Source organism: Gallinula chloropus (assembly GCF_964237585.1).
Source record: "Gallinula chloropus genome assembly, chromosome: 6".
Taxonomy (NCBI): Eukaryota; Metazoa; Chordata; class Aves; order Gruiformes; family Rallidae; genus Gallinula; species Gallinula chloropus.
In genome coordinates, this window is record NC_140091.1 from 21535299 (window position 1) to 21560320 (window position 25022).

Consider the following 25022-nt stretch of genomic DNA (forward strand, 5'->3'; position numbering starts at 1 on the left):
GCTTCCTGCACCCGAATTCAAAGGGGAGGAAGGTGGGGGAGAGGCAAAAGAGGCGTGCACACTTGGCTGGCCCTGTGTGGAGTCGGACTTGATGATGCTCATGAGTCCCTTCCAGCTCAGGGGATTCTGTGATTGTACTAGCCACTGATTTTCTGCAGAGACCTGCAGGACCTAAGGGCAAGTAACAGCCATGTTCCTGAAGCACACACAGAAACATCTAATGTAACATGGAAGAAGTCCTCACTACACACACACAAACCCTCTGACTGATCCTTTAAGTGAACAGGCCTCTCCCCACTGATTTTGGTGGGCTTTGGGTCAGACCCTATAGCACCGTTTCTTATTTTACGCATTACCACACTTAAATTTTGTTTTGGGGGGGAGATAGTATTCCAAGCAGTTCCTGTTCCTCCCAACATCTGTGTCTGGTTGAGAGGGAAAGCCTGTTATTTTTTTCCTTTCACCTTTAGAAATAGAGGCGACTTGACCAGTTCCCAACTCGGCCAACCCCTCTTAACTCCTCCACCCTGCCGCACATTACCCTGCTATAGCCACCCCCATGCTGCGATGCCTGAATACATCTTTGAGTCCATCTCCCAGGCTCCAGCCTCCCAACAATGCCCCTTTTCAATGCCCACCGGCACCTTCTCAGCACGGCCACTCTCCAGCCCTGGCAAGCCCAGCCTATCTCTCCACAAAGCGCGGTATTTACCAAACCCCACGCTCCCACCCCGGCTCTCCGTGCCGAGCCGCGAGTTTTTCGTGGCTGTGGATTTGGACAAACGCTAAGGCGGTGAATATTCCCAGGATTCGGGCCAGCTTGGCTCGGAAAAACAATAAACCCCCTCATCTCCGTGCCACGGCGCAGCAGCAAAGCCCGCTCGGACCCCTCAGCCGGGCGGGAGAGCTCTTCCCCGCCGCGCCGCAGCCCAACGCCGGCTCCCCGGCCCCAAAGGCTGGGAAGAGGAGGAGGAAGGGGAGGTTTGCCGCCGCTTTCCCTCCGCGCTTCCCCGCCGAGCCCCGGGTACCTGCGCTGCGGGACGGCCCTCCGCGTCTCCCGGCCAGCACTGATGGGCGCCGAGGGCCGCCGGGGCTCGGTCAGAACCCCTGCGGAGCCTTACCAGAGCGCGATCCTGTCCTTGGGGTAGCTCAGCCTCTCGATGCAGCCGAGGAAGTGCGGCAGCGTGTGCGCAGAGTTGCGGGCGATGATGGCCACGAGCACGGTGGGCTTCTGCAGAGCCGACTCGGGCAAGCGTTGGGGCTCGGAGCTCGGCGGCGGGGGGGGCGGCGGCTCCGGGGGTAGGCTGGCCCCGCAGCCGCCCAGCAGCAGCAGGAGGAAGAGGAGGAGGGGACGGGGGGCGCGGGGCCCGGCACACGCAGCCATGATGGGTGCGGGGCGGCCGGGGGAGAGCCGGAGCCGCGCCGGCGGTGCGGGACGGCCGCTGCAGCGTGCCCAGCGCCGCGGCGGGGAGGTGGTGGAGGGGGGGAAGGAGGAGGAGGAGCAACGCCGTCTCGGCGCCCCCAAACCCGGCCTTAGTGGGCAGCCCGGCTCGCCGCACCTCCTCCGGGCCGGGCTGGCCCTCCCACCCCCCGCAGGCTGCCGGGCCAGGGCGCAACGCGGAGCCCGCGGAAGCCGCTCCGCACCTGAGTGACTGCGGCCAGCGCAGCCCATACGCACCTGCGTGTCCTCAGACCCCGCGGAAGTTACAGAGCATCGATTTACCAGCTGAATTTGGGGCGGGGGAATGCCGTGGGGCGGGCTGCTGCCGGCTCTCCCGGCGCGGGTGCTAAGCCCAGGCATTACTGGGTTTGGTGCTTGCGTGAAGGTCTCGCCCTCATCCTTCCCGCCTTCACTAGGGGATGAAGATAACACCTACCCTTACCCGCATCCTTAGGGTTGAAGGCTATTATTTTGTGCTTTCGTGTCAAAAAGTATTCCAAAAAGACCCCCGGGATGCCGGAGCGAAGCCGCCTCGCACACAGTACCCACCGCACGCCACAGGAGGGGTGTGCGCTGCGCGGTTACTCCGGCTGGAAGGCGGCTGGAAGATGAAGATACCCTGTGTTTCCTTGACTCACCCTCCCCAAACCCTCCCTCTCGTTGCCATGAATGGAGTGACCAGCAATTTAACGAAATAAATGAAACAGGCTGACAGCAATTAAAATTACTGGGTCATGATCTTAAAAAGGAGCGTAGTAATCGCAGCTCTCTTAGAAGTTAATAGGATTGGGCATGATTAAAGCCTTTTCAAGATTAAATCTCTAATTAACTCTAAGGGCCCCATCACAGCATATCTGGGGTTTTATTGTGGGTAGGCAGTCCCTCCAAAGAGGGCAGAGGCACTTTAAGCAGGCGTTGTTGCTGCCCATGTGCTTGCAAGCCTCAAAAGAGGAGGAAACACCTAGAAACTGAATAATTGTTCATTAATTACCCATAATCTCATTGTGATTTGTTTGCAGGATGTATATATCTCACATTTGTAGTGTTCTTTGTTTATAGAATGTAATTTATCACCCACACCGAATTACGGTGCCTCAATTTCCTGATCAGACGGCTCCCCAAAAAAACTAACTCAAAAAAGGAACATCCTAAGAAAACAATAAACTTCCCTAAATAATCTCCAGAGGCTGGGTCAACTGCACTCAACATTGAGAAGCTTCTGCAATTTGTAAGCACCTTGCTGGACAATTAGTGAAAATATATTCCTCCCGTTTGCCCTTTGTGACACCTTTATAATTGTCCTTCTGGAGTGGTGCCTTAATGAGGTTTTTCTTTCACAGTTACCTTGGCACATGTCACTTTTATGCTCTGATTCACTAACCAAACAGAAGGAGCAGCTTTGTAGTCGGTAGGAAGCAATAAGGGTTCTGCGGGAGCCAGCCGAACCCACGCACACGTGATGCTGCTGTCAGCTTTTGGAGGATGCTACATGGAGAGCAGCCAGCTTTTTCCATCCACTGGATGTTCACGCCTGGGTCAGCATCCTGTTTTTAGTAGGCTGTGGGGCAGCTTCAGGAGAAGCATGGACCCCCCTGTGACTCCTCTGTGCCACGCAGATGCAGGTGAGGCACCAGAGGCCGTGTACCAAGCACTCCTTTACTCATCGGAGGGAATGACGGGTAGCCGGGGGCCACCATGGCCAAGTCAGCACAGGGGCCCGGCCAAGCAGAGATTATTTCCCCTCCCCATCCCCGAAACAAAGGCAGGGCTGGGAGGCAGGGACCACACAGCCAGGGCTTTGTCCTACGTGCAGTGCAAAGCGTGGAGGTGCGACCCAGCTACGTGTTACTGCAGGAAGTGTGTTTGCAGAGGGCCGAGTGTGCTTTTTAGCCTGTGAAACTCTAGATGTCTTTGGTGAAATCTAAAGCCCCTTCAGCTGTTTTCAGACAACTCCCTTCTGTTTTGTGAACAGCAGCAGAACCGTAACAATTTTCTGGGGGCAAACCCAACGCCTCTATCAGCATCCCACAAATGGTAGTTTTCTATTCCAAATGACTGTGCCCCCACTCATGCATCTCACTTTGCTGGCTGTCTCATGTTGGGGTAGAGAAAGAACGTCTGTCCTTACCCTGGAGCGGGGCAGATGCCTGGAACATGAGATGTTTCTTCATGCGTTAAGAGACAGGACTCAGCTCAGCTTCGTTTCTTACTTCCAGCCACACTGCACGAAAGAAAGTTTGGAAAATTCAGACCAGGAGTTACCCTTAGAGTTCCCATCATTCTGACATCTCTAAGTGCATGCATCTTTATGTGCATATGCAAAGAAATCTGTATATGTTTTTTACATCTTTATTAGTGGCAAAATTATATCCTGGTTTGTTTTTTAAGCTGAGACCAAATCCTGCTGTGACAGGACAATTAACTGCCCTGTGTTGAAATCTTGTCACTTTGGGGAAGAAACAGGGGTTTTGTGGAGGTAAGCCCCACAGAAATAACTTCAGGCCAACTTTATTTAAGCCAGTGTTTGAAATTTAACCAAAGAAGCATCAGGACAGGTAGAGCTGCCAAGCCAAACCTGGACACTCTGCATTCAGCAAAGCCTACTTGGAATACAAGTTGGAGATATTTCTAAATAGAGCAATCCACAATGTTTTTAATAACAATACCTTGGATCTAAGGCTCTTCACCCGTCCACAGAAGCTCTGGATATCATACGTTAGTATGATTTCTAGTTTGCTCCTTGCCCTTCATACCTTCCCTCAAGGCATTTCTTTCTCTTTCCAAGGGGACTTTGGCTCAGATTAGGTTTTGTTCTGTTCATCTGTGGTTAGTTTCCCCCACGATTATCAGCCCTTCTTCCCCCTGAGATTAAAACCTTCCACCTTTCAGGTGGATGCTCTCCAGCAACGCCAAGATGGCCGCTTGCCCTGGCGACCTCCATCTTCCCGCACTGACTTCCCAGGGTTCCCTCCATGGACCCACCTTTCTCAGAGGGTGTCCAGGAAGGGGGTGGCTTGAGGGAACTACAGACAGTCCTCTGGTGCCTGTCTGTGCAGCACCTGTGCACAGGAAAGACAAAACTCCAGTGTTGCTAGGGTGCTCCCTGTCTTCCGTGAGCATCACCATAAAGCCCAGGCAGGCTGGAATGCGTGCCTGGGTTATAAACCCCGCTTCGTTCCTCTGACAGGTCTCTTCTCAGGCCCCGCACCGCTTCCTTGGCCGCCTCACACCCACCGGGCCTCGGCAGCGGTCAGGGCAGCTTCTGTGGGCTCCCTGCTGCCAGCGCGGGGGGGACGGTGGGCTGACACCCACCGGCCTCCACGAGAAACACACCCTCGCCATTAGTGGTATATACATAGATATATATAAATACAATATTATAACGTCCTGGCCGCGGCTAGGGTTTAATGCAGCGCTGCTGGCTGCGAAGGGAAAGCCTCGGCTCGGCTGGGTTCGAGCGGGGGGGAACGGCGCGGAGGCGGAACGGGAGCGGCGCTGCCGCGGCTGCCGGGGGGAGTGCCGGGCTGCGTGGTGCCACCCGGAGCGAAGCCGCGCTACACTGAAGGAGAGCATGGAGCCGGCGGCCGGCCCAGAGGAGGGGGGCTGTGGCGCGGCCGGGGCTGGCGCGGCGGGCGGCCGGGGGTCGGCGGGGCAGGAGGGCTGGGCGGGGGGTGCCGGCGGCAACTGGATGGCGACGCACCCCACGGTAGGCCTGTGCGCGGGAAGCGGCCGGTTCCGCGGTCCTGGGCGGCTGGGGCGCTGAGGGGCTGCGGGCGTGCACCGTGGGTGTGGGTTGGGGCCGAAGCGGGGGCCCCTCGGTCACTGGGGAGCGGGCGAGGGAGGGAGGGAGGGAAGGAAGGAAGAAGGGGAAGGAGAAGGAGGGGTGTCCTGCTTTCCCTCCCTGCCCCCGCGGTCCCTGACAGGATTTAGCCCAGCGTGGCTTTGGGAGCTCCTCGGCGTAACGGCGGGCGACCCGAGGCCGAGGGGCCGATGGGGTGAACCTGCCCCCTCCCCCCGAGAAGGGGTGTCGTTCTGTGGGGGACCCTGCCTGCCAGCCCTCGGGGTTGTGGGGGAGTGCTGAAGCCAGGGCTTAAACTCTGCCTGCATCTTAATTTTTAGCGTGCTGGGCAGGTGGGGGGGTTGATTTGGCTGTTACAGGAAGAGGTGAAATTCATAACCCTTCACAAAGGGCTTCTTCCTCGCTGGAGTGTTTGGGTTGCTTCTCAGGCACCCACCTAAGGGGAAAGGGATGGGGAAAGGCCTCTTAAGGTGCTGTTGGGAAACAAGCCCTGGTGTTTAATTCCCCATTTGTCCTTAAAACTGGGTTCTTGGGGCTCGGAGGGCTGTACAGATTGTAGGTTTGGTCTGCATGTCCTTAACACAGCTTCTGCTTTCCTTCACTGACCTCACGTTTTGGGTTTCAGTTCACAGAAATGATGTCCCTCGAGATATCTGATGCTGCTCAAATCTATGCTGCATTCGTGGTATACCTGGACCTCTTAGAAGGTAAATTCCATGAAGTGGCGGGTTAGACATCTCAGCAAAGCCTTCACCTTTAGGAGCTATGAGAATCTGTGCACTAGCAGGGCCTTTGCTGCTGAAGTCCTTGGCGTTCCTTTTAAAACTGAATGCAGTGCTGGTTACCTAAGAAACAGCTGTATTTTGGCACTGAAGATTTCCATCCTGTGCCTGCCTGGTGCCTTTACAAAGGTCTGGATCCATTTTGTCCAGCAATTACAGGCCTTCCATGGCAAAGACAGGGGGAAAAAAAAAACATGTCAAAAGATGAAGTTACAGGCTCAGTAGATGTGTGGAGCCCTCATCTGTAGGTTAGTGTGAAGGTTGCTGCATCATCGTGTTTCACTGAGGTTGCCATTTAGCACGTGGCAGATTAGGATGCTGTTTTCCAGAAATGGCAAGGATTCCTATAGGAAAGAAGATGATTTTGAAGTTTGGTGGCAGTAATTAGGACAAATGCACTGTAGTCTTTTGGTGTCATGTGAGGATGGAGCAGAGTTATGTGATTTATCAACTGCCTGCAGTTATTCTACTTTGGGTTAATTGAAACTGGACTGTGCATAGGCAGCCAGCCAGCCCTATAGAAGTAACATCTCTTGGAGGCTGGTGCTTCTCAAGGTCAGGGAAGAGAGGGATTTACAGGCCAGAAAGCACTGTGTCTGATACCATTACACCCTGAGAGAAATCCTTGGATGGGTTTTAAAAGAAGGCTCCTGTAGTTCTGCAATGAAAACCTTTAGACATCCTTTCAAGCAGAAGGGAAGAACTGCATTGTCAATAATGATGCTTTTAGGACCTGCTCCTTCACAGTTTGGGGTGCTGATAAAGTCCAAATTGGGATTAGGATTTTATGCCACAGGTGACTGAAGCTGCCTGGGTTTTATCTTCTTTCTGCCTTTTGGAAACAAAGCTCTGTTGGACAGAGCCCTCTTTACCATCATGCAGCGTAGCTCTGGAGCATTGCTCCCCTGGGTTTCTTTAACAGGACTGTTTCTCAGGAGGGGAGCTTGACAGCTGGATGGGGTAGTTGTCTCTCATGGGAGGAGGGGGAAGGGAAAACAGAACCCAAGACTTTAACTGAAAGGCCACCTTTGATATTTTAACGATTCCAACTTGTGGTTTGTGTTCTGGTCCTTCTCATTGATGATGAACCTTTCTAGGGAGAAACTGGCATGAAGTGAAGCACGTCGGAGTAGCAGAACTGCAGCTGGTGTGTTTACACGCTCGTGAAAAAGAGCAGGACAGCCTCCAGGTGATGGTGCCAGTACCTGTGCACGTGTTGTTAAGCCACGAGAGGTGAGGACGTGGTCGCGTTACCAACAAGGCAGAATGAAGAACAGGGGTGCCGCTGACTTGGTTCGGAGTGGGGAGGAATCAAAGGTGTATCAGAGGGAAGAGGTGGCTCTGCCTGTGAGCAGAGTTATTTTTGGGTGCTGTGAATGTACATGCAGAGCTGAGGTTTCTTTAATTTTCTACACTGCATCAGTTTCTGCTTCTCCCCCCGACTCCTGCTGCTAAACGCTTCGCCACATTTCACAGTTGCATGTGCTCTGGAAGGTAATAATGGATATCAGAGTATGTGTTGGAGAGACAAGGTGAGAATACAGGACCTTCACAGCTTATGTTTTGAATGTTCTTGTGCTGCTTTTTCATAGTCTGGGAAATCTAGCAGTGTTTTTTGTGTCACTGAGCTTTAAGGTACCTGAGAGGAAAGAAATCCCCTCAGACCTGTCTGAGAATAAACCTTTTTTTTTTCTTAGCTGTTGAATCTTAGGGATAAGCATGGTGTGCTTGGTTTGCTTTTTGTTTTTAAAGTACAATTTGCCTACAGTCCTGGGTTTGGCTGGATAGAGTTAATTTCTTTCTAGCAGTGGGTGGAATGCCATGTTTGGGAGTTGGGATGAGCAGTGCTGATCACACATGGATGGGTTAGTCGCTGCCCAGTAGTCAGGGACTTTTCAGTTGTTCATGCTCCCTGCTAATGAGAAGGGGGGGGTGCCCGGAGAGCTGGGGGGGACACAGCTGGGACAGGTGACCTGAACTGGCCAAAGAGGGTATTCTATGCCAATTACATCATGCTCAGCATAAAGGGGGGCTGGTGGGTGGAGGAACACTCAGCTCCAGGACACACAGTTTTGGGGATGGTCCAGTTTTGGGACAGCTCTGAGCTGTGCGGTTCAGTGAGACACTGCGTCCTGTATCACCAGTTTCATATATTTTGCTATAAAGTTCTATTATTATTATCTATCTCTTTCTGCCATCCCAGTAAACTGTCCTTATCCTAACCCACAAGATTTAGGTTTTTTAGTTTTCTTTTCCCTCTCTTCCTCCCTCCCCCAATTCCCCCCTATTCCCTCCTAGAGAGCGAGTGCCCATGTGGTGCCCGGCTCTTGGCTGGGGCAAACCCACAACACCAGGAATTCCTCTTGTTTACCCAGAATCTGATACGTATCTGTCCTTTGAGCTGTGATTTGACTTCTCCTTGTGCGTGCAAGACTGAACAGCTCTCAAGCAGAGGACAACAGAGCTGTGACTTGGTGATACTACAGATATTTGCAGCCTAGAGAAATTCTGTGTTGGTAATTTTACAGTGTATTTTAACCGTTTGAGGTGTAGGGCGGCCTCAAACACAGAGGATGGTTTGCTCTTAATGGCCTCCAGGTTCTCTTGCTGGTATTTGCTGTTCTTCCCTGTGATGTCTCTGCAGCCCAGAACTGTTCCAGCTGCACCATATGGTGGGTTCATTGCTCAGGTTCTGCTGTTCCTCCTCTTGGTAGGAGCATGTGCTCGGGGCTGCATGTTTGCTGTTTCCTCCTGCGCAGGGGGCAGCAACATGCGATGGGCTTTTGCTTTTGACGTTTTCTGTAGGTTTTTAGAAATGACAGATCTCTGGCAAACAGGCTGCTACCTTCATTCTAGAGACATCCTCACCTGCTAGAGGATGTCTTCCAAAGAAACTCCTTTGTGAGGGGGGGGGAAAAGTGATTACTAGATACTGATGTGCTATCCGCTCGCTGAAAAGTCTTCTGCTTGCAAGTATCGGTCAGTGGCTCTTGTGGGCTGGGTCGTACAGAGAAACACAGCGTCATCTCCACTGCGGAGGAAACCGACGGGAGGCCTTGTGGGCTGAAACACTGAGCATCACTCGGCCTCTCTGCCAGAAGCACCGTACGTGTGTGGAAGGGACACGTTGCTCTTCAGTTTGAACTAGACTTTTTTGGGGGGGGGAAAGAAGGCAGCACAAATGGGGATCTTTGAGAAACCACGTCTACGTGCTGAGTAGCTGCGCTTGTTCAATGTAGTAGGTTTCCACCTAGGTTGGAAACTTTGATTCCTGGTGCTGGATCAATTCCAGCAAGTATGTTCCAACTGGCTTTTAATGACCATGAGTGATCACGCTGCATGCATGTCCTATCTTTTACTGTTTCATTGGAGCTTTTCATTTGGAGCCTCTGAATTTGTTTGTACTGTGGTGATGCTGTTTGCTCTGCTTCTGGCACTGGCGCGGGTGGAATCCATTCCTGGAAGGATGTGTGTTAGAGAAGAGTGAATGCATCACATTGATTAAAGGCACAGTTTGGGACTAGGTTTTGCTACAGAGCAACTACATAGAGCAGATTGTCGCTAAAATGAGCTGAATACTGGGCTGAAATACTGGTGAGTCCATTTAATGGCTTGTATGTACTTGATACCTGAGATGTGGTTGGGCAGGAGGATGCTATATGCTCGTGTTTATGTCATTGAGCATGCATGTGTGTTGGGTGCTTGGACTTTCATTAGCAGGTCACTGCTGATGAGAGGGGCTTAGTTTGTCCTCACAGAGGAAGGACAGTGTTAGCTCCATGGCTCCTTTGCTGGGCCTGGAAATGTGCTAACTTCAAAAGCAGTGGGCAAATGGCAGTGTTTATGGGCAGCGTTTCCTTGCTTAACCAGTAAGGCCTGGGTGGGAGTTGCCAGGGTGGTTCGCAGCATCACTGGGTTGGAAAAGACCTCTGAGATCAAGTCCAACCGTTCCTGTCCTGTGCTAACCCATATCCCTGAGCACCTCATCTACCTGTCTGTTAAACACACCCAGGGGTGGTGACTTAGCTCCTCCCTGGGCAGCCTGTGCCAGGCCCTGACAACTCTTTTGGGGAAGAACTTTTCCGTCACACCTGCCCTGGTGCAGCGTGAGCCCATTCCCCCTCGTCCTGTCACCTGGCTGAAGAGACCATGGCCCACCTCTCTACACCCTCCTGTCAGGTCAGTGTAGGCAGTGATAAGGTCTCCCCTCAGCCTCCTCTTCTCCAGGCTGAACACCCCCAGCTCCCTCAGCCGCTCCCCGGAAGGTTTGCTCTCCAGCCCCTTCCCCAGGCTGGTTGCCCTTCTCTGGACACGCTCCAGGACCTCAGTGTCCTTATGGTGAGGAGCCCAGAACTGGACACAGCACTCAAGGTGTAGCCTCACCAATGCCAAGTCCAGGGGCACAACCACTTCCCTAAAGTTCTCCTTCCCAAAGCCTCTTTGGCTAAGCTCTGCTGTCCCAGGTGTCTCATGAAGATTCCTGCTTGGCTGATGCAGATGAGCGTGTCCTTAAAAAGCCGTAGTCAAGTTGCTGTGGAAATTACAAGCAAGACACCTAAGCAAATGATAAATGTGCCCTGCAAAAAATAATCTGCTCAGCTTTTTACCCTGTTAGGAGATTCACTGTGTCCAATTTATGCATGACAGTTAACCGCTTACGGCAGAAACTGTTCTGCTTGCTGAGCTTGCTGTCTGCTTCTACAAACAGCTTGAGGGCAGCCAATGGTCCTGCCCCTCTGCCAGTGTAAAGCTGCACGGTAACTCACCAAACCACAAAATTAGGGGGTGTGGAGCAAAGTGACCACCAATGCGAACAGTGGTCTCGTACGGTTGAAGAAGTGGCTTCATGCTGTCTGTGCATTGCTCTTACAATGAAGGTTGCTGAATCTTCTGCAAGTAAAGATCTGCAGAGTAAGATGCATCTTCTCTCTGTCTTGGGCCACTGTCTCAAGTGCATGCAGCTGGCTGAGAACCTTGTGTTTGCATGCCTGTGAATTTAGAGTCATAGAATCACAGACTGGTCTGGGTAGGAAGGGGCCCCAAGGTTAAGAGAGTCCCAACCCCCTGCCACAGGCAGGGCCACCAACCTCTTTAGCTAGCAGCAATTCATACTTGCAGGAAGAATTTGTGGAACAGGTCTTCCTCTAGTCTGAAACAGGTTTGTGTGTCAGAAGCACTGGTGTTTCAAACGCTCTGGGAGTGCGTTCCTTGTCTTTCATCCTCTACACAGTTTTGTCAGCCACTCTTCTGCATTGAGTAGATTGCACATTGAATATGGCATTAATGGTGTCTACATACCAAGCCCTTTACTTGTAGTTCAGAAGTAGTTAAAGTGTCACGGTGTAGCCCCAGCCAGTCCTACGTGGCTATCTTAGATGGAACCAGGACAGGCTTCTACAACTGAGCTGGTTATGCAGTACAATGATTGAACATCCTGTAGTTGGTGCATCTTGTAGAACTTGCTGAATTCCCATCCTTCCCTTTTATGGAAGTTGTCTTATTTTCTTTTTCCAACTTCCATGGGAAAAAAGGACTTCATATTCCTTGGTTTCAGTTCCTTTCTCCTGACCAGCAAGGCACTTGTTCTTTTCCTCCCCCACAATACCAAAAAAACCGAGTTTGGTCTAGCATCCTGTGTTCTTCTAGTTTGGAAACAAATCCCAGAACAGAGTGGTGTCCGTTCGCACTTCCCACCACTGCCCGTCCTTCCCAGATGTTTCAAGGCACTAAATGAATCAGGCAGCAATGACTGGAGCAGCACTCCTGATGGCGAGCCGTGCAGCGCCCTTTTCACGCTGCTGGCTAAACCCGAGGCCTTGGGCTTTGTGGGAGGGTTCCTGGGCCTCGGTGCTCTCGTCGCAGGGCCCGTCTCAGCCAGCCTGGTACGATGGTGGGCTCCGTGCACGCGCAGTAACGATATCCTGAGAGCGGGACAGAGACCAACTTGTGTGGAGCCTCCAGCCCTGCCTTGCGTGGAGGGGAGGGAGCTGTTGGGGCTGGCCAAGCCTGCGATGAATTATTCATCCAAGCATAAAGGGCGGATTCAAAGCCCTTGGCTTTTATGGTAGGGGAGGCAGCAGTTCCTTTTCAGCTCAATGGAGCACTATGCGACCTCCATAAAACTAGTCCGAGCTTCCCGAGTTTCCTCAGAGGCACCCGCATGGGACACAGCGCTGAAATACTCCTTTGTTCAATGGAAAACTTTCTGCCTGTGTTCTCTTTCCTTTGTGATGCTGTTCTTTTTCAGCTTCTGGGCAGCCAGTGAAACCTGGAGCTAGAGTTGGTTGAAGCTCAGCAGTCAGAACCCCGTTTCTTTCTCCAGAGCAGAAAGGGCAACAGCAATCTTGTGTTGGGAGTGGCCGTGGGGAAAGCTGGTGCAGGTTTCTGGTGTGTGGTGGAGGCCTGGCTAGTGCAGTGGGCTTTTTTTAATGAAAAACTAAGGAGCAGGAAAGATGGAAAATTCCCTTCTTTTCTTTGGATTGATTTTAAGCATTTCTTTCTTTTGTTTGTTGTTAGGTTTTCATTTTTAAGCTATTAATTGCGACAGGAGTAGAATCAGAGAATTGCAGGGGTTGGAAAGGACCTCCAGAGCTCATCAGGTCCAACCCCCTGCCAAAGCAGGGTCCCTAGGACAGGTTGCACAGGGAGGCGTCCAGACGGGGCTGGAATGTCTCCAGAGAAGGAGACTCCACACACCCCTGGGCAGCCTGTCCCAGGACTCCATCACCCTCACCCGGAAGAAGTTCTTCCCCATATTGGTGCAGAACTCCCTGTGCTCCAACTTGAGGCCATCGCCCCTTGTCCTGTCCCCACAGACCCTGAGAAGAGGCTGGCCATGTCCTCCTGTGTCCCACCCTTCAGCTATTGATAAACACTGATCAGATCCCCTCTCAGGCTTCTTTTCTCCAGGCTGAAGAGCCCCAGGTGACTCAGCCTTTCCTCATAGGGGGGGATGCTCCAGGCCTTTAATCACCTTCATAAGCCCTCCGCTGGACTCTGTCCAGGAGATCCCTGGCTTTTTTATACCGGGGAGCCAAAGAAGACCAGGGAAGTTGACCGTTAACATTTAGTTAGAATGAAACAGTAAAGGCAGATGCAGGATGATACTCACAGTGCTGTTCCTGTAGCTGTGGTGGTCCTTGCGTGATGTTAAGTATCTTAAACCTGTTCTTAGACTAACTCTTTGGTAGAATAAAGCAATCCCTGTTGATTGTACTTTGTAGGTCTCTAGAAAGCCATTTCTAGAGCCCTACTTCTGATGCATAGAGTTTTAGCAATGCAAGGCTCTTTACTGTGGATAACAGTCTCCTTCAGTGCTGGAGATGAAATCCTTTTCATCTCCTGCAATGTGAGGTGAGCATGATTTTGCTTCCCAGGTGAAGCTGAGGGCTTCATCCTACTTGCACTTGACCTGATGGGAGCTGATCCTAGCTTGCAGTGAGTGCGCAGACACTGTCAGCTTTTAGAGATGGGTTTCCAAGCTGTTCCAAAACTCCTGGTCAGGTGAGAATTCTTCCTAAAAAATAACTAAGTCTTATTCTATTTGTGGGACTCACACAAAGCTTCACAGAATCACAAGATTGGAAAAGACCTTTAAGATCATCAAGTCCAACTGTTCCTGTCCTGTGCTAAACCATATCCCCGAGCACCTCATCTACCTGCCTGTTAAACACACACAGGGGTGGTGACTCAGCCCCCTCCCTGGGCAGCCTTTGCCAGTGCCCAACAACCCTTTTGGAGAAGAACATTTCCTAATATCTGATCTGACCCTGCCCTGGTGCAGCTTGAGCCCATTCCCCCTCGTCCTGTCACCTGGCTGAAGAGGCCATCACCCACCTCTCTGCACCCTCCTGTCAGGTCAGTGTAGGCAGTGATAAGGTCTCCCCTCAGCCTCCTCTTCTCCAGGCTGAACACCCCCAGCTCCCTCAGCTGCTCGTCAGAAGGTTTTCCCTCCAGCCCCTTCCCCAGCCTGGTTGCCCTTCTCTGGACTTGCTCCAGGACCTCGATGTCCTTCTTGTAGTGAGGAGCCCAGAACTGAACCCAGCACTCAAGGTGCAGCCTCACCAATGCCAAGTACAGGGGCACAATCACCAAGGAAGGTTTCTTGCTGTGTCTCTGTGGTCCCCTTTCACAGCGGTTTAGTTTGGAGTGTACCTTTTTGGTTTCCCCCACAAAAGCTTCTGTGTTGCCTGTTTGAATATTCAGTGGCTTTTCTTCATGGGGAAGAGGAGAGAAGGGAAGGGAGTGGTTGCAGGCTATTTTAATTCCCACTGCACCCAGCAGCACACATGCTTGATTGTTCCATGTGTTCTGCTGGCACTCTGGTTGCCTTTTTTACCAAGAAGTCATTGAGAAGGTGGCATGTTGAGGGTTGACTGTCCCCAGTCGTGCTAGCCAGGCTAAGCCTGTGGGTGAGCTTGTCCTAGGCAATGAACAAGGCTGAGCCTTCAATGAACGTGTCCTAAGGCAATTGAGTGTTGTGTTGCATGGTGTCCTTCAGGAGACACAAAGTGAAATGGTGCTCTCCTCCAACAGAGGCTTTGCTGGAGAGTGGTGGAGCCACCCCGTGCCAGATGCTTGGCACTGGCGCTTCTGTGGGCTTCACTGTTGGAATGTGGCCCATAAAGGCTGGGCAACCAAAACAAGAGTCATTGCAGCCCCCATGGTACCACTGGGAACAGTGCTCACAGAGTGTGACATGTGGGGTCACAGGTTGGGTGCTGGTGAGCGGAGGGTATCAAGGCTGTTGGTGGATCGTGCCACAGTGCTGGATGTAATGAATCCCCCAGTTCCAGAGGCTTCTAATGTTTGATGCTTGCAGTAAACCTGCTGTTACACCTGACATCATTTCTGTGGAGTAGCAGGCGTACTGGGCAGCACAGAGCTTGTCTGTCACCATTAACTTAGTGGAGTCAGACAGCTCTGGGGGAAGGTATTACATATGGGCTTCTTGTGTGGGACTTCACTTTAGTCACCAAATGCAGCTGTTGTATGCGGTGGGCAGGCAGCCACGAGGGCTGTATCTCTTGAAATAAAGCCTTACTGCCTTGTTTCGCAGGTCACTCTTGCATCCCTTTGGATTTCAGAAGGCCAAGGACCCTTCTTCTTGTTTGGGTTTTTCCTTTTTCATAGATTGTGTTAGATACATCAGAAGGATTAAAAACCCCTATATTATTCCCACAATATTTCATGTTTCTGTTCATGGCATGTAGCAAGTACAGTGAAATCTGCACATAGCCAGATGTTCTCTGTCTCCTTTGAAATGTCTGCTGCTGTGGAGAAGGTTTGGGATGCAGAGCTAAGAGTGATGCCTTCAGGGGAGGAGAGGGAATACAAGCGTCTGATACAGACTTCCTGAATTCCAAATTCTTTGGAAAGATATCCTCTTGCTCATCTGCAGCTGTGCTGCATTGTGTTATGGCTACTTGTGCTACGTGTGAGTCAGAGCTCTTGTTATCACAGAACCACCAGGTTGGAAAAGACCTTTAAGATCATCGACTCCAACTGTTCCTGTCCTGTGCTAAACCATATCCCTGAGCACCTCATCTACCTGCCTGTTAAACACACACAGGGTCGGTGACTCAGCCCCCTCCCTGGGCAGCCTGTGCCAGTGCCCAATAACCCTTTCGGGGAAGAACTTTTTCCTAATGTCTGATCTGACCCTGCCCTGGTGCAGCTTGAGCCCATTCCCCCTTGTCCTGTCACCTGGCTGAAGAGACCATTGCCCATCTCTCTGCACCCTCCTGTCAGGTCAGCATAGGCAGTGATAAGGTCTCCCCTCAGCCTTCTCTTCTCCAGGCTGAACACCCCGAAGTCCCTCAGCTGGTCCTTGGAAGGTTTTCCATCCAGCCCCTTCCCCAGCCTGGTTGCCCTGCTTTTTGGGCTGCCCCTGTTGAGGAGAGGTGGAAGAGAGGAATTTTGCAGTTGCAGTTCTTCATGGTGCTAGAGGCTGATTCTCCATGTGTAGTGGAAAGCATTGGGTTCTGTGGACAGCAGTGTCAATGGATCATCCTGAGGCAGTGGCGAGTCTTTGAGATCTTCATGCCCAGCCTGAAGCTCAGTCTTCTGAAAAGGGAGTCAGGGCTGGGAAGAAATGTCATTACCCTGTTGTCAGGACCTGGCTGCTTCTGGGATCACGGTGCCTCTGCCAAGTGCTAAATGGGGGAAATAAATGGGGGTTCAGATGTTTGTGCCTGACAGTATAAGAAGAAAACATGAGTGATGGTAGATCCATACCTGAGGCCTCACTGGTTACATCCCCACACTAACAGACCAGGAAGAGACATGGTGACAGTTACTAGAGAAAGTACGAAGGGCTTGTGCCCTGGCTGACAGGTGAATAGAGGCCACTGCCTGAGCCTGCTTCCAGATATGCCACTGTCCACACTCAGCATATGTTTGGTTTCTTTTGGTCCCAAAACCTCTCTCCCAGGTAACCGTGTTCTTTTTATTTGGTTTCTTATTGTCGCTTTCCTGGGAGGAAGAGAGATGTGAATAGCCACTGCTTCCTAAAAGCCATGGATAGTTCTTTTCTTGCTGCGTCTCTGCCAGGAGCCTGGCCTAGTCACTCACAGCTTACTCAGAGCTTCCTCCAGACATGAGCTACCGAGGTGTGACAAGGGGATTCCTGCCCTGTGCACATGTAGCATGTTTGGAAGGACATCTGGAATCCTTTCCCAGGCCCTCATCACCCGCCAGAGCTACCGTGAGACACTGGGGGGGTGCTGGAGGGTTCGGGCTGGCAGCAGCAGGAGCTTTGCTGCTGTGTGTTCAGTCCCCAGCCCTGGTGCTGGCTTCTACCCCTGCAGTTCCCTCAGCACATACTGTACAGCCAGGCAGAGCCCTGCGGTATCTGAGGGGTTGCTTGCAACGGGCTGTGTTTCCTCCTGGCTGCCCAGCGCCTCCAGCCATGAATTGCCTACAGCTCTGGAAGGCAGGCTTGTGTGTCCACTCTCCGTAACACCCACGGTGTAGCTAGTGTTCCCAGCCAGGCCCTGAGGCTGGGCCACCAGCCAGGGAGATGCACAGATCTCTGTTGAACTGAGAAATTGCTGTCACACTGCTTGAAGTGCTGTCACACTTCTTTGGCAGGTGCCTCTCTTCTGGCAGTATCTCTCTGCCTATTTGTTCTTGTGATGAAACATGCTTGGTGGCAGGAGGACCAGAGTATGGCTTTTCGCAGCCCTGGTATCTCTGTTGCAAGAGGCGAGTAGCTAACTGCATTGTATTGCCTTGCCTGGCATTATGCTCGGGCCAGTAGTGAAAGCGAAGGAGAAGGCGCTGCTGCCTTGAGCCAGGTTGAATTATGAGCAGTTCAGAGCACAGATGGATACTTCAGAGGGTCACAGGCTTAACAGCGCAGGCTTTCCGGGCTGCTGCTTATTCTCTGCCACTTCCCATTTGGCTTTTATTAAGGGATCAAAGAGGCTTAGAAGGCAGATGATGATTCAAGTTTGAAAGCTGATGCATTTAGAGCTTTCTTTTCAGCTACAGTGCCCAGCTTCAGAGACGCATGTTGTTCTGGGGAGCGAGATCTCAGGGGCATATGAAGTGAGGGGTGAGGGATTTGTCTTCCCTTTTTTGTTTTGTTCCCCAGACCTGGAGCATAACCTATCCTGGCAATCCTGGATGAGGCCTCCTGAACCTCAGCTTTAGGCTCTGGTGGAAATCCCTGCTGTGAGGGTGCTGCTGTCTTGCCCCCAGGCACCGCACTCCTTTGGTACTTGCTCCCCAGTCGGAGCAGCAATACCAGGACTCCAGGAATCAATGTTGCCCTAGGCTCTGAACTGAAAAGTAACTGGCATGTTGTTCTTAAAATAAGCTGGGCAGGAAAAATTGCATAACCTTGTTTTGAATTTTTAAGGGAGACATTATTTATGCTGTCTTGAAGAAGAACATTAGTCTTGTGGCTTCTAGTCTAGACGGGGAGGTAAAGAAACCTGGCTGCTGTTCCTGGATCTTCTGCAGACCAGCAGAGAACTGTAGCACAGAGACTGGAAGACTTTTCTTTCTACAAATGGAACAAGTCACAATTATTTTGTTCTCTAATTGCACACTGTAGGTTCTTCAATTAGATTTATTTTTTTAAAATTCTAATGAAAACAAGATCACTAAAGATTGCCATGCTGTGGTGGCAGTAGTTGAAGGATGGTCAAGGCGTGTGCACTGTGGTACACCTAAGTGAAGCTTAGAAGCTTGTATTGAGCCATTTCCAGCAGAGATGTTTGTAACATGGTTTGTTTTCATGAGAGCCTCTGTTTGAATTTGCTGCTTCTTCAAGGCTTTATTAGAACAGATATTCTACCTTCTTTAGGAACCCCACGGTTGCAGAATAGAACCAGGCTGGGTAAAACTATCAGTGGTGTGCTCCTAACTTTGAGCCATCATGGGGTGGTTGCAGACTCCTTTCTAACTGACTGTTTCCTCTTACAGGATAAGAGAAATCATGAAGAAAGCTTCTCTCCCACAAGATGATCCCGACACCCCGCTGTCGGTTACCTTGGCCATAGTTGAGTCAGATTCCACAGTGGTCTATTATAAAGCCACTGATGGCTTTGTAATACCGGATCCTCCCGACGATACCGAAGATGCGGACAATAAACAGTGGAGAAAGAAAAGAAAGAAGCTTTTCAAATGATTGAGGCAAACAGACTTTATCTTGAACTACTGTCCTCAAACCCAAACAAATCCAGGAACTGAAGCTTGCCTTCTGCATATCAAGCGTGGGCTCGGGGAGAGGGGAGGCGCGTGCAGCTGCCCTGCCGTTTGAAACGTGGAGCGGGTCACGTGCTGGGGGACGGGTCGCTTCTGACTAATAAAAGTACTTGTGAGATGTGTCCGGAGCTAATCTCGCCTCTCTCCATTCGGGTGCATAACTGAACAAACACATCCTTGCCCATAGGGTAAATATTGATGAGAGCTAAGCCCCTAGGGTTTCTGGCAGCAGTACTGGTCCTTAGTCAAGGGCTTTGTAGTTTACAGAGTGTCTTTGTCTTAGTGAGAGTGCTTCTGGCAGTGTCACCTCCCAGGTTACACTCTGAACACCCACCTTCTGCCCCCTGCTTTTGGAGGAGACACTTGCCCACAGAAATACTTAAGTCATTCTCTGCAGAGCAAACGCTGCACTAGCAGAGGTGACTAGAACAAAGCTCAGGGTGGCAAAGAGGGGTCTGCAGATCTGTCTGAAGAACCTATGAGCAGAGGCCAGTCCTTCACATGGAGGTGGGTGGACATGGATCAACCACACCTGAAAGTGTTGGCCCAGGGTAGTGTCACAGAATCATAGGGGTTGGAAGGGAGCACCAGAGATCATCCCGTCAACCCCCCTACCAAAGCAGGGTCCCTAGGACAGGTCACACAGGTAATGCCCCCCTGGGCAGCCTGTCCCAGGGCTCCCTCACCGGGAAGAAGTTCTTCCCATACTGGTGCAGAACTTCCTGTGCTCCAACTTGAGGCCATCGCCCCTTGTCCTGTCCCCACAGACACTGAGAAGAGGCTGGCCATGTCCCCCTGTGTCCCACCCTTCAGATATTGATAAACACTGATCAGATCCCCTCTTAGGCTTCTTTTCTCCAGGCTGAACAGCTCCAGGTCACTCAGCCTTTTAGTGTCACCCCTGTAGCTGAAGGTACATGTGGCTGAAGGCTGCAATCCAGAAGCACCACTGGGTTCCTGTTCCACATAGGGAGTTTCCTGGCTGTGGTACTTAAAGCTCTCTGAAGAGGCGGCGGGCGATGGACGTTGTTTTATCTGCTACCAAGGTATGTCACCCCTGCTACAAGTGGAGCTGTTACCTGCTGCTTGCAGCAAGCAGGTTTCTAAACCCATTGTAACTTCTAGGATTGCTTTTTGGAGAGGGGCCTGTGGGGGTTAGGGAGCTTCTGCTGCCTGAGGGGTGCTTCAGCTAGGAGGGGGTAAAGAGGGAAAAAACCCTGAATTCTAGTTTCTCCTGTGGGAATTCTCCATGTCTTTCACGTACAAATCTTCAGGTTAAACTTCATTTCTTTGCACCCAAACACCATCCCAGAAGCAGCTTCTTGAGCCCAAAAATGTCCGTATGACATTGGTGGAGCCGCACGTTCAACAGCTGAATAACAAGAGTTCTTTTTTTTATGGGCAGCAGGATGTGAGAGAATCCAAAAGCCAAGGTGGAAACAAAAGGCCACATAAGCTTCAGCATCCCTGTGACTGAGTAGATGTTTTGATGGTTTTGGAGTCTGATCCCAGCTGGGTCAAAGACGCTGAGAGGCGGAACGGTCCATCAGGGAGAGCTGGGGGCACAAAGGCCCTGGCACCTCACCCGTTTGGGTGCTGATCCTGCAGGTGCTTCGCAGGTGAGGGAGACAACTGCTTGTGCTGCTTGGTCTGATTCCATCCCTCTCGAGCTGTCCTAGGCCTGCGGAGGACAGCAGAGGAGAAGGACGCGCTGCTACCCAGAGCTCTGCGTGGCACCTCTGGATACATGAGCCGTGGCTCCCTGCAGTGAGAGCGCTGGCAGCTAACGCCGGCTCAGAAAGGTTTGCTTCTGCTGTCCTACTTTTCAGCTACTAACCTGGCCCTGTGGAGGCTGAGCTTGGATGTGTTATGACCCTATGGATGCACACCCGGATCTGTCAGAGTAGTGGGATGAGCTGTACAGAATCACAGCGTCCTAGAATAATGAAGCTGGAAAAGACCTTTAAGATCATCGAGTCCAACCGTTCCTGTCCTGTGCTAACCCATATCCCTGAGCACCTCATCTACCTGTCTGTTAAACACACCCAGGGCCGGGGACTCAGCCCCCTCCCTGGGCAGCCTGTGCCAGTGTCCCATAACCCTTTTGGGGAAGAACATTTCCTAACATCTGATCTGACCCTGCCCTGGCACAGCTTGAGCCCATTCCCCCTCATCCTGTCACCTGTCACCTGGCTGAAGAGACCATCTCCCACCTCTCTGCACCCTCCTGTCAGGTCAGTATAGATGGTGATAAGGTCTCCCCCCAGCCTCCTCTTCTCCAGGCTGAACACCCCCAGCTCCCTCAGCTGCTCCTCATAGGATTTGCCCTCCAGCCCCTTCCCCAGCCTGGTTGCCCTTCTCTGGACACACTCCAGGACCTTAATGTCCTTGTAGTGAGGAGCCCAGAACTGAACACAGTACGTGAGGCTGTGTATGTTTTGATGCTGTGAGAAACAAAATGATTGCTCTTATTCCCCTGTAGAGCAAGGGGAGACCATGGGTCTGTGGGCTTCAGCCATGGAGAAAGGCAAAAAAGAATTCTCTCAGCCTTGTTCCCCTCATGGAGGAAAAATATTGGTTTAGTTTGGTCCGATGCCACCCTGCCTGGACAGGGGACCTGCGTGCTGAGTCCAGCCGTGCTGTGTGACCTCAGCATCAGTAGCTCATATACTCTGCTGCTTATTCGGTAAGGTGAATCCTACTCTTCGCTGGGCTATGTACCACCGGGGAAAGTCTTGGTGTAAGCTGTTAAATACCTGAGTGTGTGCTGGGAAGGAGGTGGTTCGGCGGGACAAAGGTTCTAACAAAGGCTACATACTGCAGGACTTGTATTCTAGTGACACATGCTGAACCCCCACAGTAACTCTCCTTCCTTTCCGGGGAACGCTGCCGTGTTCAGTTCCCTGTATGGCCAATGTCCAGCGTTTCTCCTTCCCTTGATTATTTCTAGGCACAGAAAGAGGGGCAAAACTTGAGCCTCTGTTTCCAGTCTTCAGAAGCTGAGCTGGAGAAATGATGTCTGGATGCTTTGATTCCTGCCATGTGTCCCACTGAGGAATGACGGTATCGGCCACCTTCCAGCCTCCTTGGACTGCAATGGCTTTTTATTTCCGGGGGGGAGGGGGGGGAAGGAAAAAAGGAGGGGGGAATAAATAATATCACCACACTGTCTGACCTGTGTGCATTGCAGTGTAAACAAGGGGATGCTAAATAAGCTCAGAGCTCGCTGTACTGTTCCTTTACCTTCCACTGCAGTATTTCTCTGGGTCAGGTCCACAGCACACAGCCCAGAGCCTCCAGTGTTCCAGGCACTGAATAAAGGAGAGGCTCCCCTTCACAGAATCATAGAATTGTAGGGGTTGGAAGGGACCTCGAGAAGGGAGTGAGAAGGTGTGAGGAGCTGTGCAGGCACTAAGGGCAGGGAAAAAGGAGGTGTGGGGGGAAGAATGAAGCGCTCCAGATGCCGGAGAGAGATTCCCCTGCAGCTCGTGAAGAAGACCATGGTGAAACAGGCTGTACCCCTGCAGACCATGGATAATGACAGGGAGCAGAGACCATCTACAGCCTGTGGAGAGACCGACCCACGCCACAGCAGGTTTGCTGGGGGACTTGTGACTCTGTGGTCACAAGTCACCAGACTGGAGGTACACAAAACTGTGACACCCTTGGCCAACAGAAGGTCTGTTTTAAGCTCTTAAAGAGTATTGTTTGCCAGCAGATTATTGTTTCAAGTCTCTTCTCTCTTTGGAGAGATATTTGCACTGCAGCTTCCCCACCGAGTCAAGGATGATAGAAGAGCAGAGTGATGTTTTGGTGGGGATTTGATGGCGACACTGGAAGCCCAGATACATAAGTGAGTGTCTGCTTTGCTTGCTGCAAACTGTATTTCCTCGAGGCATTGCTGGCATCGCCGCCCAAACTGCCCTGTGTTCAGCCTGGCAGCCCTGCTTCCCAGGCAGCCACAGGTGACAGTGTGTGGCTTCCAAACCGCACACAAAGCAGGATCCATCCTGTCCCCTATGAAACAGCCCTCAGCATCCCCACAGACCAGTCCTGTTCCCCAGAAATCACTCCGAGAAAGACTCGGACGTTTTCTGCAGGATCGTAGAATCATGGAACCCTATAATGTGTTGGGTTGGAAGGGACCTTCAGATCCCATCTAGTCCTACCCCCCTTGCAGTAAGCAGAGACATCTTCACTAGATCAGGTCACTCAGAGCCCCATCAAGCCTGACCTCAAATGTCTCCAGGGATGGGGCCTCCACCACCTCTTTGGGCAGCCTGTGCCAGTGTCTCACTACCCTCATATTGGAGAACTTTTTCCTAATATCCAACATAAATCTCCCCTTTTCTAGTTTAAACCCATCACCCCTCATCCTATTGCTCCATGCCCTTGGGAACAATTCTTCCTCAGCTTTCCTACAGGCACCTTTCAGGTACTGGAAGGCCGCTGTAAGGTCCCACCGAAGCCTTCTCCAGGCTGGACAATCCCAACTCTCTCAGCCTGTCTCCGTAGGAGAAATGCTCCAGACCTTGGATCATTTTTGTGGCCTCCTCTGGACACACTCCAACAGGCCCATGTCCTTGTGTTGAGGGCTCCAAAGCTGGACCCAGCACTCCAAGTGAGGTCTCCCCAGAGCAGAGCAGAGGGGCAGAATCCCCCCTCTCAGTGTGCTGGCCACACTCCTTGTGTTGCAGCCCAGGAAGTGGTTGGCCTTCTGGGCTGCAGATGCACACTGATGTCTTGCTTGGACGTAACACTGAAATACCAGTGACATTATTAAAGCCAAGTGACCCTAATCTTTCTCTTTTCTGGGTCAGCAACACAACAAAGCTTTTTTGTTTAATTTAAAACAAGTTTTTTCTACCAAACCATCTGTGTGAATTTATTGATCATCCTGCTGGTGCTGCAGGTCTGTAGGAGCGAGATGTTTGATAGGATGTCCCAGTAGTTTTCAGGAATCTAAACAACAACCAGCCTGTAAGTCCTGCTCTGTATAAATGGGCTCAGTGTTCATCTCTGGCCCTCCAGGGACCTTTCAGTCCTCCACTATAACCCAATTGTTTAAAACTTCCTCAAGCCATTGGCCAAAGCAAATAAACCCCCATTCCTGCAGGCCCTGCTGAGCCCAAATAGCCTTACACCTCTATTTTCCTTCTTTTGCTTCCATTTTAATCGTCCCACCCTCTTTGTAAGGCTGAAGCAACAGCGTTGGACTCCCCAGCACTTTCGACCCCTTCTGTTAAGAGACTTGACACTGGTTTTCCCCATCTCCTGGCCATGCCACCCGTGTTCCTTCTGCCTTCGTTATCTATGCATTGCACCTCGACACGCCTCCATTTTGTGGGATTGGGTGGGATTTGGTGCATCCCTGGTGCATGTCCTGCCTCAGCACCCCCAGCTACAGCAGAGACACAGCAGGCGAAGCAGCACCGGAGGGGACTGCAAAGAGTCACAGGATGTGAGGAGTTGGGAGGGACCTCAAAAGACCATCTAGTCCAACCCCTCTGCCAGAGCAGGATCACCCAGACTAAATCACACAGGAACACATCCCGGCAGGTTTGAATGTCTCCAGAGAAGAAGGAGACTCCACAACCTCTCTGGGCAGCCTGTCCCAGGGCTCTGCCACCCTCACAGTGACAAAGTTCCTCCTGACATTCCCATGGAACTTCCTCTGCTTCAGCTGCACCCGCTGCCCCTTGTCCTGTCGCTGCCATCCCTGAGCAGAGCCTGGCTCTGTCCTCCTGACTCTCACCCTTCACATAGTTATAGACATTAATAAAGCCAGAATCTCAGACTCCATCAGGCTCCAGCAAAGGGCTGTGCTGACCCTGTGGAAATGAAGATAATTACAAGTAATGAGGGTCTGGTAACTCTCCAAAAATAGCTGCAGTCACCCCTCACATTTCAGAGTATCTGTTTTTCCCAGGTTTTTCCCCCTTCATTCCTTAGGTGCTCCCACTTTGGTAGTGCCAGGAGCCCAAGGAACCCCAGACTTGGCCACTTCCTTCAGCAAACCTGACTGACAGCCCGTTTGCAGGGGTGAATTAATGAGTGCTCCAGCTCCTGATTAGCTATATGCTGTGTGCTGCATTCTCAGCACTTAACTGACATAATTGATTGCCCAGATGGTTTATCATATCATTAATCATTCTTTGCATCCCCACCTAGCTACAGGCTTCTCCCCATGTTCCTTGTCACCGAGCTCAGACTGTCAGATCTGAGTGGCTCTTCTCATCTTCCTCATGGCCTTTTTCCCACTCTCTCGCTGCTCTGGTCATCTCAC

General features: G+C 51.6%; 2 protein-coding genes across 2 annotated transcripts in view; one reads left to right on the plus strand and one right to left on the minus strand.

The window, feature by feature from the left end:
• Positions 1–1384, minus strand: part of COLGALT2 (collagen beta(1-O)galactosyltransferase 2) — a gene marked incomplete at both ends in the record, with an annotated part of 52971 nt that extends 51587 nt beyond the window's left edge. Inside the window, one exon of the mRNA XM_084265983.1 lies at positions 1122–1384. Coding sequence (XP_084122109.1) covers positions 1122–1384 — 263 coding nt within the window. The remainder of the gene's footprint in view (positions 1–1121) is intronic.
• Positions 1385–5012: 3628 nt separating this feature from the next.
• TSEN15 (tRNA splicing endonuclease subunit 15) lies at positions 5013–18771 on the plus strand (the record flags this gene model as incomplete). Its single annotated transcript, XM_084265919.1, has 4 exons — positions 5013–5147; positions 5866–5947; positions 7120–7255; positions 18455–18771. 4 exons carry the CDS (start codon positions 5013–5015, stop codon positions 18657–18659), a joined length of 558 nt encoding a protein of 185 aa, XP_084122045.1. The 3' UTR covers positions 18660–18771.
• Positions 18772–25022: the final 6251 nt, after the last annotated feature.